This window comes from Botryllus schlosseri, chromosome 5, assembly GCF_051294905.1.
Source record: "Botryllus schlosseri isolate E-star chromosome 5, Bs_hap1, whole genome shotgun sequence".
Taxonomy (NCBI): Eukaryota; Metazoa; Chordata; class Ascidiacea; order Stolidobranchia; family Styelidae; genus Botryllus; species Botryllus schlosseri.
The window spans coordinates 10,500,870-10,521,738 of NC_137240.1; the positions used below are offsets into that span (position 1 = coordinate 10,500,870).

Sequence of the window (20,869 nt, forward strand, 5' to 3'; positions counted from 1 at the left end):
AAAATAATTGCAGTCGTTCTGCACGTTGTGTCTGGGCTGCAATATGACCAATTAAAGCCGATATAAATTGATGAGTCATTATAATGTGTCTTGCACCAGGGTGAGTCAATCGAACTCTTAAATGGACATTGGACAAACATGGAAGAATGTTTGCGCAACAGTGCTATTTATGCACGGTTGGTTGCTCCGGGCGACGGAATTGGGCTACCGGGATGTCAAATTGAGTCAACGATATAATGTTACTGTCACAGAAACGTAATCCGGTGTAAACATTCCCTTTCCTTGGTACTCGTTGGCTGGATAAATGGATACGGCCTCAAACAGTTGGTTTTTCGACAAATTCTTCGCTAAAGTAATGTTGAGTCACTCACGATACACGCCAAAGGTTACCCTGAATCGAACTCTTGAGATCTACCCGTACTCGAAAACAAATCTCGTAAGCAGTGTAAGGGTCCTTACAGAGCATCTTTATAGTTATATTTAAAGATATATGTTTAGTTGAGTAGCACTCATTCTCCAATGAAAAGCTAAGCGACAAGTTATGATACGCGAAGGATTTGTGTCATTTCTGGTATTTTTCGCCTTGTGCCAAAAAGCATTGGCAGGTAAGTGGAATTTACTCAAGTCCGGTACAGCTCTAGTTACCGTGGCGCCCATATTCAGAATTTTATTAGTATTATTATTAAAAGTTTTCAGTGGCACTTATCACCTGTTAAGGTCTTGTGTGCCACGGACTACAACGCAAACAAATTCAGGAAAAAGGCCTCACATGAATCTAATACTAGAGAGAACAAATTCAGCTACAGCGGGCGATAGGGCCGGGGCTAGATAACACATCAAGCAGTGTGAAGGGAAGGTTGAGCCTAATACACTCGCCATATTCAGAATGAATATATACAATATATGTTGTTGGATTTGCTGATAGCAAATTCAAGACAAAACAGGTATATGATTTCCATGCATTCCGCATCATCAGAATGAAGTGGCGGTCGGCTTCATATAATATTTATCACCCAGGCATCAGATATTCATCGTTTCAGTGAAAGAGAAAGATTATAAGTGGTACCTAATAAGTTCTCCGTCGTTTCCTTAGTTACAATAACCATAACGTTACGATCTATAATGTCGACTAAGGATTACATTCTCATCATTTAATATTTTACAGCCACGTATCCGCAAATAGTCTGAATCCTGATTACAGCTTTCGAAATGACACCATCGCTCAATAAAATTCATAAAAGTAGCCTACCTACATTATTCTTTGATAATAGCGCAATTTGCACTACGCAACAATGCACTTGCATGATCCACTTGTCGAATAATAAATAGCACAGGGTGACTATATACATATATATGCGTGGCTTGCATGTGTCTGCCGAATTTCGTTGTTAGATAACAAATAGACGAATATTTTGAAAGTGATATGGGAATGAATCGTTTATAGCCTGAATTTGTCGTCATCTATGTCAAAACGTTGATAACAATTTGGAATCTCGGGTGTTTATGAAACAGTTTGTGCGTAACGTCAACAGGTTGAAATATAATTGATATTCAATGTCTTTTGATATGACTGCTCCTTGACAAACATGATCCCGCGTATAGCATACAATCAGGGCCGAAACAGCACGTCGTTATCCCCCCAAAACGTTGGTATTAAGCCCCCATAGGGTGATCTACCTAACTTCTGGGGGGCTACGCCCCCAGACTTCCCCTCAGAGTCTACGTTTTCAACGCTACCTGTAAGCGACATTTGGTATGCTAGTTCGTGGGTCAGTTTAAGTCGCCGGAAGTTTTCTGTATTTCATGCTTGAATCGGTCAACTTTATAGGAAATTGCATAATATTGCTATAAATTTTTTATCCTCTCTCTGCCCATGTATAATCAGATTTACCGGTAGCGCTGAGTAGAAAATGTAAGGCTCGCAAATAATAATTAAAGATATTCGGTTGGGCCCGTTGGTATAATGAATTCGTTCCATGTTGTTATTTCGTCACCTCCTGTCTGCAATGTCAAAATATATTAAAATCGCCCAAACGTACTAAACTAAAAGATGCACACGATTTCAGATTGGTATCTTTCTCTGTGGGATGGCATTTGTCTTGTAGATTGCCAGGACAGGAACATTTGGCGCCAGCCATTTATACACTCCTATGGACAACTAAACATTGCATTTATATAGAAAGTTTCCGCTCAGCATAAGGGCAGTCCTTTCGGCTAAGGTTTTCTCTCTGCCGATCGTTCTGGCACGCTTCTCGGAGTCGCACGATACATGGCCTAAAACTTGATATGTTTGCATGCATCGTGGCGCGGTAATGCCCGACGCCGAAATGCTAATTTTTATAAATCATGCGCATTTTTTCTTGGGGGAAGGGTATACCCAATAATGAAGAGATTTGAGTAACATTAAATCGCGCGTAGCGCGATAAAGTTTGAATACAGTTGCAAAAATTTTCAAAAATACTCTATAATTTATGGTAATTGACGAAATAATTTAGGACCCCCTTCGAGCACGCCGCCTAATTGGGGCTTTGGGTGCGGCAGTTACGGTCCTACATACAATGTTGTGTAAACCAGATTTTTTAAAACAGAGGAAACGTTTGCATACAATATTACACATGCGCCATGTAATAACAAGGAATGGCACGTATTTATTGTAATTAGTAATACACGAAGAGGATACAGTAGTGAATAGACTGTGAAGCACAAGGCCGAAAATCGGCCCCAAGCATCCATAGCACGACTACGGTAATATTATCAACCCCGACTCTATATCGAATGTTCTCTTATATATCCAATAAAATTTTCACTTAGTTGGAAACAGCACATCGAAAGCGAACCATAGTCCTGTTTCGCAAAATCCTATTACGTCGTTCCGAATCTACATAACATCCAAATCACTTTCCGTCTAGTTCAGACCAATTCCTATACCTAAATACTACAGCATAGCCTAAGCCGCTTGGGCCTCTACTTTGCCATCTCATTCACGCCTACAACAGTTCCGATATGATGCTGTCCATAGTGTCCAATGTCCATGTTCAATAGGACGTTACCCGAGATGAAACGTGTTCTGCTGATAGGCTCTGTTTTCCCAACCATTGCGATGTCCGTATGTGATCAGCGATTTATTAAAATTTTTAGAATGTGATTCCGGAGAGTTTTCCTGTGAAGGGAGTTCAACATGCATACCACAATCTTGGGTTTGCGACGGTGTGACCGACTGTCAAGGCGAAGGGACACCGGGTTCCGACGAAAAAGACTGCGGTATGTATGTATTGTATATAGCAGTGGTCGGGAACCTTTTTTGTCCGAAGAGCCATATTTATCGCATTTTTCTCATTTTACCTTCCAAAGAGCCATACATGTCAATCAGATGTTACGTCTCAATTGAAAATTTCTGACGTCATCGTAGTAATGATTATTGTTGAATATTATTATTATCACACAACGACAGTGGCGCTTAACGCCTGTTCAGGCCTTGTGCGCCACGACAGTACATTTCGTAAATTTTAATGTCATTGCTTTGGGTCTCGAGGACGTCTTGCACGCGCACTCCCATTCTCTCTCGCATTCGTGCGTCCTATTTGTGGTCTCTGCTGCCGACTTTGGAGCTCGACTCACTCCTCTGGGCATTTTAAGACGCTGCGTTAGCAGCGGGATCGGCGGTGAGGAGCCCAGATAAACCTCCAACACATAGAAACGGTTGCCCGACATATGAGCATGCGACACAATGGAAAACGACAGTTCAGCATGGAACGCATCAGCATGCGTCACTTCAGCATGTGACTGTATCACCCAAAACCCGAAAGATAGCCCTGAAATTAACCCTTATATATCCTAACCTAAAGCCCAACCCTAACCCAACCATAAATCTAACCCTAGCCTGCCCCTAACCTGTAATTTAACCCAAATGCTCATGTGTCGCATGCCGAAGCGTCGCATGGCCACATGTCCACGGACCCACAGAAACATGGCAGAGCCAAGATTCGAACCAACAACCATTGGTGTCGCGGCGGTGTCGCTTAACTCTCTACACGGGATTCGTCGTCTGCGCCACATTTTCTCTGAATAAACTCGAATTAATCATGCTGGTTGCCTTACTTGAGCAGATGAAATTTGAGTTACGAGAACGTAGGTTCTTCGTGATGCTCCTTTTAAATGCGAGAACCCATGATCACATTCGTAGGTGGAGCCAAACATGGTCACTACATCAATCTATTTATAGGCCTACCCAATCTAAGCTGTTAACGAAGATTTTGAAACCTTCAATTAATATTGGTATTTTCTATTGATGTTCGTGAATGACTAGAGTTTGAACATTTTTCTCCCAAATTCACACAATTTGCAGTTTATTAATCGTAAATAAAGTGCGAAATGAGAGCTAAGGCACAGACCGACCAAGCCTCGATCACCATTGATAACGTAATTCATCGTAAATAGCATAGAATTTACTATAACTGATATTTATCCAATGTAACTGAGGCACTGATTCCGAAAATCTAAATACTGATCGACTTCCCAATCCTCAAAGTATTCAGCCGTAACATATAACGTTGCGCTACACGCCTATTTTATCGCCGGTAGAGCTACTTGCCAAACAAGAACGTGCTGGATAGCGATGGCGTTGTTTGTAAATCGAGTTTGTAATTGTGAATGTCACGACTCACGTCCACGGCAGTTCATTTCGCGCCGTAGATCAGGAAGACAATGTGTATTTGAAAACTGCGTTGTCATATTGGTGTCTCCATGTCAGCTATTCTCTTTGATCAATCCAAGATTTCAAGTCGGGGATGGGCTACCTCGAATTCGCGAGTGATATTGGTCGTCGGATAGACAGTAACTTAAATTTGAGGATTTTGAAAAGAGTTCAACCCCCTAAGCCCGACGACGACATTGCCTTTACCTCTCAAAGACATGTTCCTACTGCCACGGGAATAATTATTCTGGTCGTGATGAAAATTTACTAACAAGTTGCTGCGATATTGATCAATTCAGTACAAAAATAAAAATCTCTCAAAGAGCCATATCTTATACCCAAAAGAGCCATAGGTTCCCGACTACTGGTATATAGGCAAATCAACCATATTGATATAAAAGTACCCGTCTCGAGAAAAAGAAGACTTCAGTTCAAATTCAGTACCACATATGCTTTGATTTATAATCATCCGTCTATCAATACGGAGAACGGTAACTTCAGTATATGTGATATGCAATGCATATATCTATATTGCGTATATATTTGTGCCGTTATATCATAGGCCTACTTTTAAGGCTATCTCTTAAACGGTAGAATCTGAATCAATGTAGCGAATATGTACCTTATTGCATCCGGTTGTACAGGGTACGAGATCATGTTCGTGTATAATGGGGAAATTGTTTCGCGCCGGAGTGTAGCCTACTTTACTTCACGCCCAGGTAAATTTAAATGAAGACTAAAAGAAATGCCCTCATTTTGGCGGGGTAGTTGGCACAGCTTTCTTTGTAAGCAAATCCTTAATGTGTGGCTCAATTACAGCAATAGCACAGTAAGATTATCCTTTAACTTGCGTACTTCCGAAGAGTCTCGCGTACTTCCGAGGAATCTGGAGTTAGATGCGAAAATGCATCATTAGAAAATATGAATGACGTCACGTTGAGTGTACTAAAATAGCGAGTTTTTCCAGTTTCATCTATATCGCGTGTATATGTATATTTGATAATCAGCCGCTCAGTTATCTGCCATGAAATGCTTTCACGGACTTTTGAAAGTTAGGTTAAGTTTCCACCTTACTTTAATTCTGTTCAGAACCTGATCGCACCTTGAACACAATGATAATAATTTAGCTGAGAATTATTTTCACCGCCATGATGACAAAATTCAAAACAATGAATAAAAGGCCTTGCTAGAATTATGACATGAGCTCAACGAAATATGAATTTAATAAGCTACATCTTAGCTGTATGAATAGCTTTAGTAAGAATATTTGTTTTACTCTGAAACAGCTGTCAACTTATTCTGATATTTCGAGAAATATCTTGAAATTCGTTATATGCTGAAATAACTTTATTCAAATTTCGTGGTCAACTGGTCATCAACAGTGTTATTGTCGAAATATGCGCCAGTGTTTCTCACTTTACAAATAGGTGATGATTTGAATACTCGAATCTGAATCGAATATTAATTTTAATGATTCGAGTCGAGTAGTAAAAGATGATTTTTTCGAGTACTGTATTTATACGCTTCTCACCACTGAAAGTTAATTTATTAACGAGAATTATAGTTTCGATACTAATTGTCACAGTTAAAGCCCTGAAACCTTGATTGGCGGTATCGAAGCATACGAAACATATATTACAACGCTACGAGCGTTACTGGACGTAGCACATTTCCGAAGTCATGATTATCCCACAAGATTATCAATCACCAAGTGGAATGAAATCGGTATGGTCGAAAAATACCAAAGTATCTTTTATGAGATGGATAACATAGGGTTACCTTATTTTGGAATCGGGAAAGGAGGACGCTTTGTCAAAATTTTCAGACTCAAGATTTTTCCCGACTTTGCGGTTGGTTGACTAACAAATAGAAAAAGGTCAACCTTCCGGATCAGCTCCAGAAATACAGTGTTTCTTCCACATTCTACATTGATTAACTAAAAAGACCACGAACTTCATATTTAGCGTAATTTATGCCCCTTCCCACTACCTGTCCACCATATTAGCTCTAAAAGCTGCGAAGGAGTACGAATTGCCAAAATAGAGAACAGTTAGGAGTCCTCGGAGGACATTTTCAAAAACCCGAAAAAGGAGGACAAATCCTCCTAAAGAGGACGTATGGTAACCCTAGATAACAGGCATTATATTCTTTGTGGTGGCATGAACTGTAGGCCCTACATATTTGATCTTTAACGTATTACATTTTGTTATGACATCATAATGAGTAATGAGTGATACTCGATTACTCGACTCGAAGCATATTACGTGATTCAGAATCGAATCACTCAGGTACTCGATTTTGCCCAGCCCTAGTAATGATAATTGCCAATTCAAAATGGCCATATACAATTATACAATCGCCACGTAGATATGTAGACAGAGTTTATTCGTTGCAACTTTTAGTAGAAAAACATTGACAAAGCGATTATTATAGCTGGACAAAAACAAAGCTGGTGAAGGGGAAGTGGTTGTGGTTGATTGCCAACAATATTTGTGATTGATCGACGTCGCAGTTTAGCTGGATGTTATAAAGATGGCGCCACAGTTCCATATAGAGACAGTCTCTATAGTTCCACAATTCGCAGTCCTGACCGAAAGTACTTTTTGCCTCCCTTCTGAGGCACTCACTCCGACGTATATTGTCATACAATAAAGGTAACGAATAACGATTACGTTGGTGGCGCGATAAAAAAGCAGTTCGATGCAACGCACGCCGTCGCGCCCGAGAAAGTTAATAGGATGGTGTCACAACGGAGCTGCATAACTTAGTCCAGATGACGTCGAAGACAGTGCTATCCGCCCATGACCTACATAAGATAGGCCTACCTACTACCTAGTACCGTGAGTATAATCGTAAGCCGCGCAAGCCTGACAGTTTCTCTAATAAAAACAACGGCCTCATAAAATAAAACCAATAATTAGCTATAAATATAACAGCATTAGATAGCTGCCTTTTCTCACCGCAGTCTCCGGTGAATGGGATGTTAGGCGTCACTGTGAGCAGCCCCAGTGATTGATAACTGTGCTTTTTGTAGCAAGAATGGCGTCATATAAACTTTAATTAAGATCGTGGGCACTTCTTGCAATTAGGCAGTGGGATACATCATCGGGCGGAGTCATGAATTCACGTCACCTTGCTGTGGTGTCCACTTAGTCTACAGTCAAGCCCAAATGGTAACCCAATCGCGCATTCAGAAGCCAAGCGCGATCATGTCACAACGCGATAGACGCAAAATGCCGTAGTGTCACGCTTGTCGTTTGCTGTAGCTGCATCTTACGAATCAATTCCTAACCAGCTCGAAATTTGTTTACGTCATCCTTCAAATGCAACATTTGTAGATCCAGTCTCGTGCGATAATAATCAGTTTCAATGCGACGATGGTACCTGCATTGATTCATCCTTCCAATGCGATGGCCAAGAAGATTGTTCTCAGGGAGAAGATGAGCAAGGATGCGGTAAGTATTATATTTCATTGTATACAGGGTGTAAATGCCCATAGGCCTTGGCCTATTGATTCTATGTCATCGTCAACAACCTTTTAAATGAAGCAGGGACACGGGTTTATGTCTTTATTTAATAAAGATTGCAGGCTGACTTGATGCCTTCGCATGCTAAGCTAACTATAGCTGTTGCAGACTTTATTACAACCGTCAATAATTTTCGTCGTAAGTAACTAACTGATGAATCGCAGCTTTCGACGTAGGACCGGTACTTCTATCTATTCCTTTCTCTATTTGATATTGGCCTAAATTATTGAAATAACTATATTTCCTATAGTCTTGGCTAGTGTTTCTTTGCCTTGTTTACCTTGCGGCACCCTAGCAAAGGATCAACTTCATGAGGTATCATTCATCGTTTTGAAAAAAACATGAAATAGCGTCGAATATCTTGATACCTCATTTTCAACAGTCAGTCATGTCTTCAATCATTGATGATTACTGTTTGTAAGGGACAGCTAATTTTGCGTATGAAACACATTGATTGAACATTACAATAGCTTTTAACATGTAGCCTAACCAAGTCAAAGCTCATCGCCATCCAATTCGCGTAAGCCAGCGACTGGCAACCTTTCGCATGCAGCGTGCCAAAGTATCAAAAAATTGTAAAATATTACCAACTGGCGTGCCAACCATTTTTAATATTGTCATATTTAGCGTTTCGAGCAAGGGATTACACCTGCAGCTGGCCACGGCCTACCAACAGTAGAGAACGACTCAACTAAATGCTGTAACTATCAACGTCGGTCTTCCGTACTCCCCTATATTCTCAACGTGGAGTCTTATGGTTAATGGTCATATTACAATGTTACATACTTGAAAATTGTTTAGCCGGAAGAACCTGCTCAACCGAACAATTCACCTGTTCGAGCAACAACTTCTGCATTCCAATTCAGTTCAAATGTGACCATGTACAGGACTGCTCCGAAGGCGAGGACGAGGAAGGCTGCGGTAGGTGATGAAGGGTCCCCGCATTTCGTAGTTACTATACTGTTCAGTGTCCTCACTTTGTCCTAAAATATTATGTCTATATGGTAACATTGGAGATATATCTAATCAGACACAAATATAAAATATATTTAGTGCCCTATCCAACTTGTGAGCAGGAGACATGTGAAAATGGAGCATGCTACAATACCGATCAAAAATGTGACGGACTACCGCACTGCAGAGACGGGTCAGATGAGTACAACTGCAGTAAGTACAGGAGATACGGTAAAAGCATAATATCTCGCTAATTATAGCTATGTTCAAGTACATATGGTATAGCCTACATACACGTATAGACACGGGGTATTTAGACGTGTATTATCGGTTTTCAGCAATTCCCCTATGCTTCTCGGGATTTTTTCAATGCTCCAGTGGAGAGTGCGTCCCGAGACATTTCTACTGTGATAGGCACATGGATTGCGCCGATGGAAGTGATGAGCCTGATTCATGTGGTATGTTATTACAAAAATATATCTATTGCTTGTAAATATTCAATCTACTGCCATTCCCTCTGACAATTCACAACTGTCTCGATTACTTCTAGATTATGTTCCTTGCAATGGTGATCACTTCGAATGCGATAACAAAATTTGTTTGACACAAGACTGGGTTTGCGACGGATTTGACAACTGTGGAGATAGCTCGGATGAAAAAAATTGCAGTAAGTCGAGTTATCACGGAGAAATCGTTGCGTTTTTGCTGTCTAGTTTGCCATGCTGCTGAATCGATGCACAGGAACCGCTATAGGGTCCTCTCCCCGCTGGGTGCGGTAGTAGTAGAGATGGCGTGGCGCGCTCGCCGCATTATCATCATCATCATTGGTTTATTAGCAATTTTATCAGTTCAATACACCACAAAAAATGCGATACAATGAATAGACAGGAAGTTGGTTTTGAGTTACTTTTGATTACGTTCGCACAGTTGATAGGCGCCAAAAGCTTAACTTTTGCCAGCGCCGAGTATTTGAACTCTTGTGAAGTCATTATTCGTGTCGGTGAACTTTAACGCAACCGATTTCGGAACATGACATGACATGACAAAATACACAGTAACGACGACAATAGGTTTATCACTAGTAACGACTTTGTCGATTGTTATCCGACAACCTATCCGGTGTACACTGTGCGCAGTACACGTACCACAACGGAAATATGTAGAGATCTGTCATATTCGGCATGAGAATGTTATCGTCATAATTCTGTTGAACAACGTGCAGTCGTGCACACTTGATTTCTCATTGTCATATCAATGTATATTGTTGTTTTCTTCCTTAGATTATAATAATACCTGCGGTCCGAATGAATGGCAATGTCCAGGAACTGTGAAGTGTATATCTGTTACGCAAGTGTGCGATGGAAAGGAAGATTGCAAGGGAGGCGGAGATGAAACGAATGGGAATAATACTTGCAGTAAGTCGTTTAATGCACCATATCTCTGTCTATTTATACAGTGCCGGAACAGTCGCTATCAACTGGAATCACCAATCCTGAAAAAAATGCTGTAGTAGAGACCTAGTTTTCAGTCTTTGTTCGACTTGAGCGAGCAATATCGAGTCGACACGGCGATCGATCGCAGCAAATGGGCGCTTCGAGCTGTAGCGTCTATGTGCTCAATTAATAATTCCGCAGCACTATAAGTTCTTGGTAATTGTCATTGAAGAACACGTCAAGATAAATCCTGCACGTATACTGATAGTTTTTTGCTGATGCTCGAAGTTCTTTTTATAAGTGACCACACAAATTACCGATGCTATACCAAAGACGCAATGCGAAGCAATGAGAAAACACGGGACGGTGTGGAATAGTCGTAATTTCTGGTCATAGCTTATCAAAGAACTATACAGTATACACCCAATTGGGCGTACCAGTACTTTTTATTGTGTCCGGGAATATCAGTGGGCTAGCTTTCACGTTCGCTGATATTTGTTTTTTAACAGTGACGTGCGGTGAGGTTCCTAGTTGGTGAGGCTCGTTAAATTCAGATTTACAAATATATGAACCTGTTGGCAACCCGGTGACAACGATTTCCTAGAGTTCGATGAACAGCGAATTTTGACCAACGACGCAATATATTTTTATCATACGCCAAGAAGCTGTTGTGGATTACACCGTTCCCTCTAGTGATGTAACGAAACAGTTTATCAGAGGTTATCAAGTAGAAGTAGAAGTAGAAGTAACGTCAGAAATTTTTACTCAAGTAGAAGTAGCAATTTCCAAGTAAGTAGAAAGTACGGTATGTGTTCTCGATCGAATTTTGCCTAAAAAATTGAAAACTGTCAAATACAAGTAGATGTAGTCTAACGTCATAATCACTTAAGCAGTTAGTGCAGGTAGGCAGAACCTACTTGAGTAATCCAAAACAGTAGAAGTACTTCCTTATTGAACGCCAGCATCTGCAGTTTATGGTTGGCTAAATGATAGTCTGAAGGAAAAGGGTTTGAGCTGGATGATTAGTATCATTTGTGAGACGTGCTCCAGGAATATCCTGAAATTGTCTCTTGTGTCATGCAACTGGTAGTTGAGTTCAGTTCGGATTAGTATTTTTTCAATAATTATCAACTGTCTGCTAGATGTTTGTTTTGTTTTTAAAATCTAGTACACATTTTACGCTGTAGAATCATCAAACTATGATACTATTTCTGATTTTACTACAGGTTCATCTTTATGTGGAGCTCTAAGCTGTGATGGAAGTTGTCAACCAACTCCTTCTGGTGGTATGTGCTACTGTCCATTCGGATATCAAGTAGATGTTGATGCGTCGACCTGCGTTGGTGAGTCTTAACCATTCTATGCGGTATTGTATCATCAAATGAAAACCTTCAACCTTCAATCATAACACCATCTGTGTGACGTGCCATTTTGATGCACACTCAGTATATGATTGTATATTGGAGTTCAGCACCTCCAAGAGTCTATTTAAACACTATATATGTTTTCTAAACCTTGAACTAGTAAAATTTAATGCTCCCAAATGTAGTCCCCTGCACCCGCGCTTACCTAGATTCACTTAAGATCCGTTTGGAAATGTTAGGCCTTTTTGCATTTGTCTTGCACCTTTTTTATAGCATGTAGCTCAGCATCTCGACCTCACAATATCCATATCGTCATTTTATCGCGGTATATGCTATATATATCATAGACATTTTTAAGCCTATTGTCTCGATTGAGACCTGAAAAAACTCGATAGTCGTGTGATTTTTACAGATGTCAACGAATGCGATATCTTTGGATATTGTGAGCAGACATGTTTCAATGTAATAGGAACTTACAAGTGCACCTGTGTTGATGGATATCAACTTGAAAATGGCTTTTCAAAGCATTGCAAGGCAAACCCAGCTGGTTTGTATATTACTGGTACCTCAGTATTTTAGATTAGTGTACAAGATTATAGTTCTATTCTAACAAGTTCTCATGATGATTTTACTTGCTATTCTGTTTCAGACGATCCGCCTATGATTTTCTATGCAACTGGCGACAAAATTTTGAGTCTTGACCTTGAATCTGGGGCAGAAGGTGTGGTCGTCGACAATCCATCTTTTGCAACTGCTGTAGACTATCATTATGAGAAGAAACTGGTGTTTTGGGCAGACTCTGTCGAAAATAAGGTTTGAATCTTTTATAAAACCGTGGCAGGGCAGTTCGAATGATATTATTTCGTCTGACCTGGCGCAAATCGGCCTCACACCCACCCTATGTCCAACATCATTGCAATATTGAAATCTTATGATTACACTACGATACAGATCAGATCAGCGAATATGGATGGGACTAATGTCAAGGACGTTATCAGCGACGGAATCATGGATCCGGAGCAAGTTGCTGTAGATTGGATTGGTACGTATGATGCTTGCACAAAACAGTCCAGCCATATCTGGGTTGCCATGTAAACATAGTTTCCTCGTTTGAAGTGCATAATTCTTGTGTGCTACCGGGTAGTAGTTATTCTAGGGCAGTACTCCACTGTGTATGCACAGTAGTTTTTTTTGTGTCTCAGAGTTCTTCACCCAACATGACATTATTTCAGAGGAGTGATTTTAATTTCTGGTCAGCTCTACTTGAATGTGACTTCATAAGGAGCACGTATTATTCTGGTCTGGCCTTTTCGTTCATTGTTGTTATCTCATAAAAATGTTTACATCAGATATTGTGATGTTTTATCATGTTGCACGAACAATGAACCGAATATATGCAATTGTGTAAACACGTTAAGCAATCCATTTTGCTTGTGTACAAATACATGACATATCGCCGTAAAGGTGTCAGGGCATATTCAAAATCATTTTGTTGCACAGAATCGCACCTTTCAACGCAATTCCTTATTTGGTCTACGAGCGTAATATTCAACAAGTTTTCTATTGACTTGTCAGTAGATATGAAATGACGCTTGGATTTTAGCGTGCCCCTGTATTCCACCAATTTTGTCATCGAGGGGTAGAATTAAGGAGCTCGAAAATGAAAGGTTAGGAACTGTTGCTGTGTCACTTGCAGTGTCTGCCATTATACAGACTCGATGTTGTCAATTACGCCCCCTATCACTGCAAATTTCAATTTCCAGGCAACAATTTGTATATTGTCGAATCATCTGTTGCGAGGATTGACGTATGCGACATTGATGGAAACCACAGAACCTCAGTGATATCTACAGGACTACGGGACCCGAGAGGAATAGCTCTAGACCCTACAGTTGGGTGAGGCTGCCCACAACGATCATTAAAGTTTTTTCTGTCATCCGAATTTTACATTAAAAATATCAGATACATGTTCTTCTCGGACTGGAACTCTGCTGAGCCCAAATTGGAACGAGCCTACATGGACGGCTCGAAAAGATACATTCTTGTGAACACGCAAATTCAACTGGTCAACGGAATCACGGTGGACTTTGTGCTGCAACGTGTGTATTGGGCTGATGCGCATTATGACTACATTGAGACGATCGATTATTTTGGAAAAGATAGGTATGTTCACGACCATTTTATTGTTTCACTGTTCTTCACCATTTACCGTATGTTTGATACATCGAATGGGTTCCAAACGTGGTAAAATAAATGACTCCTGTTTTAGGCGAACAATATTGTCCGGGCATTCCAGTCCCCATCCGTTTGACGTGACCATCTTCGAAAAGTACTTTTACTTCACGGATTGGACGAAAATGGGCCTGGTACGTGCCGACAAGTTTAACGGCAATGAAAATACCGTACTTACGCAAGCGGCCGCCTCAAAACCACTTGGAGTGATTGCCTATCATCCAGTCCGGCAACCACACGGTGAGTGTCTAGGTAGACAGGAAGAAAGAGGAGAGATTTTTTTCTTCAACTGATGTGTTCAAAAAATTCATATTTATGATACAAAACAATGCTTGACTATAGTTTTCGTGATATGATCAACAAGACATTTGTGTCAACAGGAACCAGAGAGCTTGATTGGTAAAGCATCATTGTTAAACAGTTGCACATCTTTATAGGATTTCATGAGTATACAGCGTAATTGTTTTGGCAGAAATATAAAATTATAGTTTATGATTGGTTTCATTTAAACACCCAGGGATAGAAACATTCAAATGATGCATAAACAGAAAATGTTGAAAATGTTGTATCGAATAATAACAGCATAAGCTACCTATTGATTTATTCCTGATATTTAGATGAGCCAATTTTATTTGATTGTGACGATTTAATTGATATAGCGGGGCCTACGATATCTTAGGGCCCGGGTATAGTCTTTTATAATCAATATTGCTTCAGCATCATCCCTATTTATCTGTGTGTTGTTTTCCATGTACGGTATTGTATAATTTGATTTTTTCTCGTCTCTTTGTTATGACTACCGGTACAGCTGACTTTGCCTAGCGTTCATTTTTTATTATTGTATTATTACGTCATACACTGCCAATTTGGTTTTCGTTTGAATCTCTTTCTGTATGCTTGTTATTGTGCCGTTAACTCTTAATAAGGGGCACACGAAAAGTCTTTGAGTTAATAAATTCTTTACTGCAATGAATGTAGTTGTGAAAGCAATGCTCATCCCTAATTCAGACATTGAAGACATTACCTTTAGTATACCCACTCGATTTTAACATCTATTTACTAGCCCATTCCATTTTTAATAAAAATGGTAGCGTATTATTGACATCAGTATGGGACTCATTGTTGATATAGAAGTGTCCTAAGCTTCTTTTTTCCGTCCAGTCATCAATCCATGTGTCAACAATGGAAGGTGTCAGCACCTTTGCGTGCTCAGTCACAACACGGTCAACGGTGGGGCTGGCTTCAATTGCAAGTGTGACTTCGGTTATCAGCTTGGAAACGATGGATTTTCATGCCGGAGTAAGTAACGAGAAACGTAATCTGGAAATGTGACGCTGATCTTGATTCGTTTAAATTCTCTTTCAGAAATCGACGAGTTCATTGTTATGGCCGCTTATGACTCGATAAGAGCGATATCCTACGATACTAAAGGGGACGAAGCTATCACGCCAATTCCGGCCAAACCTAGCCAGGCTTTCCTTACGGTAGCCGCTGATGCCGGCAGAGGTTTTATTTACTACTCGGAAGCTTTCACTGGAACTGTAAGCCGTATCTATGCTAATGGCACAGGTGAGAATTGCAGTATGAATATAATTATGTTGATTTATTAGTTATACTGCTAAATAGTAGCAGTACAGTTCAACAAAACTAAACTAAACTTTATTTTGTGACTATGATACAGAGATGGAATTGCCCCCTGCAAGGACAGTATAACTCATAAAATTGATGCAAATTTATCCAACTGCTACAATCTACGAGAAAAATTCAAGATGTTTAAAACGAAGTAATCCGACTTTAAAATATGTCGCAGTAGAACCGAAAAAAGCTTAAAAATAGTAGCTGCTGAAGTGGGTGGTTCAAGTACATAAAACCTACTTGAGTACTCCGAAAAAATGCAAGTACACTGATATTGGTGATCACTTCTTGCATTTTCATTCTGCATTCACAGATTGTCCAAAATTGACTTACAAATTGATTGTTCAGTCCAAAAATCCAAGGTAAGACTGAGTGTGACACAAAACATCGAATAAATTAGTCATAGCAGTGGAAAGACTACATGCAATTGCACTGCAATTCAAAATTTCTGGAAGTTAATTTTGGTGATCTTAATCGGCAAAATCTTAAATGAATGAATCTTGTTCTCCCTGTATATTTGTTTCTTAAATCGATACAAACCTTGATAGCTATAATCATAACATGATCATTCTTAACCCTAATACTAATTTGAAACTAGCTTATTAGGGCTTGTGTTGAGCAGTGTTTTTTTCACCTTTTCAGGCGATGTCAAGGAGATTGTCAACAATAATATAGGAACCATTCGAAGCATGGCCTGCGATTATGCTGCCAACAACCTTTACCTGTTGGACAGCTCATACAACATGATCCGCGTGGTCAGTCTAAAAGACCCGAAAAAGAGGGCCAATTTGGTGACGAGAGGTATATCCACACCAACCGACATAGCCATCACACCGGCAAACGGGTTAGTATTATAAAACTACATGTTATTTTCAGTTGCGACTGAGCATAATTTGAATTTGACATCTCTACTCCGATTCATGATAGCGTTGATTTGTAGTAAGGCTTGTGTTTCTCTCATATTCCAAATTGAAATCAGGATTGGAAACTCCTACACCAAGCCTACTGTTGACTAAAACTTAATGTAAAGTACAGCTCTGACGTTTGAATGATTTAAAATGACAGGTACATGTTCTGGGGTGACTCTGCCCGACCTGCGAAAATAGTGAGGGCTTGGATGGATGGAACTAACGCCAAAGACTTTGTTGACACATTAGTTGGAAATCCAGTTGCTCTTAGTGCCGATCAGAGGTAAGTCTGTGTCCTGTATTGCATAGCAGTAATGATGCATTGATTTTAGGTGCCAAAATGAGTTTGCATGTGACGAAGGCGAGATCGATAAGTCAGGTTGTGGTCTGAGGGCTTACTAGTATTCCGATTGTAAAACTACAGTTACTTTTGTAGCATGTAAAATCCCAAGATAACCCAAGTTCCAGTCATGCCTCTCATTTTGGAATATATTTCATTAAAAACAATCCTTTATTCATATGAGACTGGAGGCATGGACGATTGGACATGTACAATAATTGAGAAAATGCATCATAATAGATAACACGGATGTGTACGGCAACACATAAAATATAATAAATTACAACTGATCAATTATTGTACTTCTTTCCCAGATCATATCGTCTGTACTGGTTGGACTCCCAGTTGGAGCGGATCGAATATATTTCTTTCAGTGGATATTCCAGGAACCAGATCGATACAAGTCAACAACTGTATCGCCCGAATGCGTTGGTGGCGAACAGCTACTATGTGTGAGTTAATATCATAATCCGTGACCGGTTTAAGAGCATTTTGTAACAAAATATTTTCTCCGTCAGATATTGGGCGGATACGAGGTCTGGATCCATTTATCGAGCTTACTCATTTTCGTCACAAAGTACGACGGTACTGGAGAATGCTGGTAATGTCTTCGACATGGCGAGTTATGACACGCGGCTGGAGGTATGCGAATTTCTGCTTTTGGTACTAAGTTATGAAATTTGAAATCTAAATTGCAAAGGTATGATGATTTTTGGCCAATAGTGATATTGTTGCAGCCAGTGGTTGACCAGAAGTAACATTGGAACCATCGTTGCAATATGAAATAGTAATCAAATACAGAACTCGAGACAATCAGTTCAGAATACAGCGCATATTGCTGGTCTTATAAAGGCAATGATAGATCATTAAATCAGGCTCGTCGTTCAGCTACGCAACCGTTAACTTACATCTTTGCTGAAGAACCGATTTGAATAGTGTATCATAAGCCTGATATTTGCTTGTTTAGTTTGTTACATAGGGTATAATAATTATTATTTTCTTTTCCAGGACCCATACGACAATACTGAATGCGACCGAACTGACTTGATCAACGGGGGTTGTCAAGAATTCTGCTTCCCGGCTCCTTCCTGTAAGCATATTATATGTTACAGACGGACAGAATTGATTCACATTTTATTTCTTTGTTTTCTTTTTTGAATGAAATCATTCGTGACATGGTATTAGATTCAAGTAGTTAGGAGATTGAACTTGTTATGGCATTTACAAAAAACAGAGGTTGCCAAAGTATTCGGGATTTCGACTTGAGTAGAATTATAGGTGACGTCGTAATTTTCTACTCAATTACAAGGAGAAATGGCAATATCAAAGGAATGTCAAAAGTACTTCAAGATGATGTTTCAAAATATACACAAGTCATCTAAATACTAGATTTTTATTTAAGGTCTCATACTTTTAGCAGGTAATCAAAAAAGGCCGTTTCCGAAATTGCAGGGTGCATTCTTGCGGATAACGCAAAATGACTAATGACACTACAAATAGACGCTATTTGCGAAAACGTATTCAGCTTTGAGGATACAGGCTCTTTCGCCAGTTGTCATGTCATTTTCTTTCAATAAATCGATGCAAATATATCCAAAGCTAGTTTCTAATTCACAAAATTCAACGTGTAAAACGTTAGTGGTTTTGCCTTAAAACTGTTGAGTAACAGTTGAGTAAGTAATACCGTACAAATAGGCTAAACCACTGGAGTATCTGGAAAATTTATAGTTACTTCGTTACTAACAACCTCGGTTTACGAGTGTCTCTTGCCGTGTTCCGTGGCATGCAAGGTACCATCCTGAACCCATAATTTATGTACGGTGTGCTTTCTACATTGTATGCGACGTACTTGGAATTTTATGTCCCAAATGTGCTCTGTTAAAAAGCATGAGGGGATATAATTCCACTGATCTGATAGCTGAATAGTTCCCGAAACCAACTAGATATTTTGTCATTTAATGTTCAACTAAATGTTTCCTGATTGTATGGATGAAGTTCTCCGGTTGTTGCATTAACTGATCATGGGTAATTTCTTACATAGCACACACAATACACGAATCTTCAAATCTGTTTTAAAATGTGATTTTCAATTCGTAACCAGCCTCCAGAACTTGCGGATGCCAGCTCGGATCCAAACTGGCTGAGAATAATCAGGATTGCGTTGATGACCCAGACTCGACACCGCCACCTCAGTGCGTTTCGAGTTATCAGGTGTGTTATTTTGTCATTCTTAGGTGACGTAAAATAAAATAATTTCCTCTAGGAAACTGAATGGCAGCGCTGGTCGCCAGCTAGTGAGTGCCAAGCCTAGCCAGCCGGACTAGTAGCGGCATGTACTATACAGCAACTGGGGGCATTGCCTGAGTTATGACAATAGTAATACTGATTCCCCTTCATGGCAGTAGAGCAGTTGAAATAATGATATTGTGGTAAAAATTGGTATTTTCCATGTTTTCAGTTGTAAATGTATAGAAGGGTCGATGTGGGATTCATTTTCCTGCCCCATTAGCGCTCACAACTAGCTTCCGTTATTAATTCTTGTAGAGCCGCTCAAAATTAACAAAGCAATGATTTAATCACTTTATGTGTCTTACACGGTGAAATTGGTGGACACTAGGGAAACTTTTGACTTGCCTAGTTCTTTTCCTCGACCCAACACTGGGTCTAGTCGAGCCCGGGATTGAATCCATGACCTACCAATCAAGAATGGATGCTCTTCCTTTACCCTTTGTTTGCCTAGCTAAAAACAGTCATAATTTTTCTGCCTAGTTTTCATGTGACAATGGCCGGTGCATTTCCAAGACATACATATGCAATGGTTTGAACGATTGCGGTGACAACAGCGATGAGGACGTTGCACTTTGTGGAGGTATTGGTTTTGACATTTGTTCATATTGTTGATATTTCGAAACATGTTATTTTACACTACACAGATACAACCTGCGGATCTTCAGCATTCACCTGCGACAACAACCAATGCATACCATTGTACTATAAATGTGACGGTGATAATGACTGCCTGGATGGGAGTGATGAAAATGGCTGTCCAACTACCAGGTAATGATAGCAATAGCATAATTTCTGTTATTTCTATTTTTCATTTTCAATCATCTGTACCTACACAGCCCTTGGCCATTCTTCATCTAACGCAATTCTGTAATCTGACTTCATTTATTGCATCGAAATAACAATTTGACTTGATTACTCCAATCTCGCAATTTTCCTTAGAGGGCAGGTTTTTCTAAGTTTATGTTTGTATTTACCAGTTTTACTGTAAATAGAGAATATAATAATATATTATTTTATAAAGCGCCTAATGTAGCAACATATCATCCCTACACTAGACTAATAAAATAAAAAAGCTATTTAGATATGTATAAAAGATAGAGTGCATAGTTATATGGAATTAAAACAGTTTTGATATCGCGCATTACTTTATTCTAATCATTTAAATATTTTGATCATTGCATCTTGGAAGTGGAAAGAGTCTATAAATTTATTACGTAAAGTATGTAAATCAAGTTTCGACCATAAAAATGTTGAAGTTCAGTCGTGAAAGATCCGTTACATTCAATGAAATTATCAGTGAAAATGCTGTGATTATACTAAATTGGACAAATGAAGTTGTGTAATTCTACTGGAATCAATTGGATATGTGAATGTGGTTGACATACATGCGTTAGGGTAGGCTTCGTGAAATCTATGCTCGTGAGACTAAATCTGTTAATGGTCGGTGATGTTCATTGATGCGGGCTAATATTCAATGAGTCGTAACTGCTAGCA

General features: G+C 39.6%; 1 protein-coding gene across 1 annotated transcript in view; it reads left to right on the plus strand.

Annotated features, from left to right (window-relative positions):
- Positions 1 to 224: 224 nt before the first annotated feature.
- LOC145438977 (low-density lipoprotein receptor-related protein 2-like) overlaps positions 225 to 20,869 on the plus strand; it is an 85,970-nt gene continuing 65,325 nt past the window's right edge. The window contains exons 1-25 of the mRNA XM_080316382.1: positions 225 to 605; positions 3,139 to 3,261; positions 8,032 to 8,148; positions 9,022 to 9,141; positions 9,274 to 9,387; positions 9,513 to 9,632; positions 9,725 to 9,841; positions 10,455 to 10,589; positions 11,834 to 11,950; positions 12,384 to 12,518; positions 12,621 to 12,784; positions 12,923 to 13,013; positions 13,735 to 13,867; positions 13,934 to 14,134; positions 14,241 to 14,443; positions 15,365 to 15,502; positions 15,569 to 15,772; positions 16,481 to 16,682; positions 16,904 to 17,029; positions 17,401 to 17,538; positions 17,605 to 17,728; positions 18,095 to 18,176; positions 19,188 to 19,297; positions 19,856 to 19,955; positions 20,020 to 20,143. Coding sequence (XP_080172508.1) covers positions 542 to 605; positions 3,139 to 3,261; positions 8,032 to 8,148; positions 9,022 to 9,141; positions 9,274 to 9,387; positions 9,513 to 9,632; positions 9,725 to 9,841; positions 10,455 to 10,589; positions 11,834 to 11,950; positions 12,384 to 12,518; positions 12,621 to 12,784; positions 12,923 to 13,013; positions 13,735 to 13,867; positions 13,934 to 14,134; positions 14,241 to 14,443; positions 15,365 to 15,502; positions 15,569 to 15,772; positions 16,481 to 16,682; positions 16,904 to 17,029; positions 17,401 to 17,538; positions 17,605 to 17,728; positions 18,095 to 18,176; positions 19,188 to 19,297; positions 19,856 to 19,955; positions 20,020 to 20,143 — 3,302 coding nt within the window. The 5' untranslated portion in view covers positions 225 to 541. The remainder of the gene's footprint in view (positions 606 to 3,138; positions 3,262 to 8,031; positions 8,149 to 9,021; positions 9,142 to 9,273; positions 9,388 to 9,512; positions 9,633 to 9,724; positions 9,842 to 10,454; positions 10,590 to 11,833; positions 11,951 to 12,383; positions 12,519 to 12,620; positions 12,785 to 12,922; positions 13,014 to 13,734; positions 13,868 to 13,933; positions 14,135 to 14,240; positions 14,444 to 15,364; positions 15,503 to 15,568; positions 15,773 to 16,480; positions 16,683 to 16,903; positions 17,030 to 17,400; positions 17,539 to 17,604; positions 17,729 to 18,094; positions 18,177 to 19,187; positions 19,298 to 19,855; positions 19,956 to 20,019; positions 20,144 to 20,869) is intronic.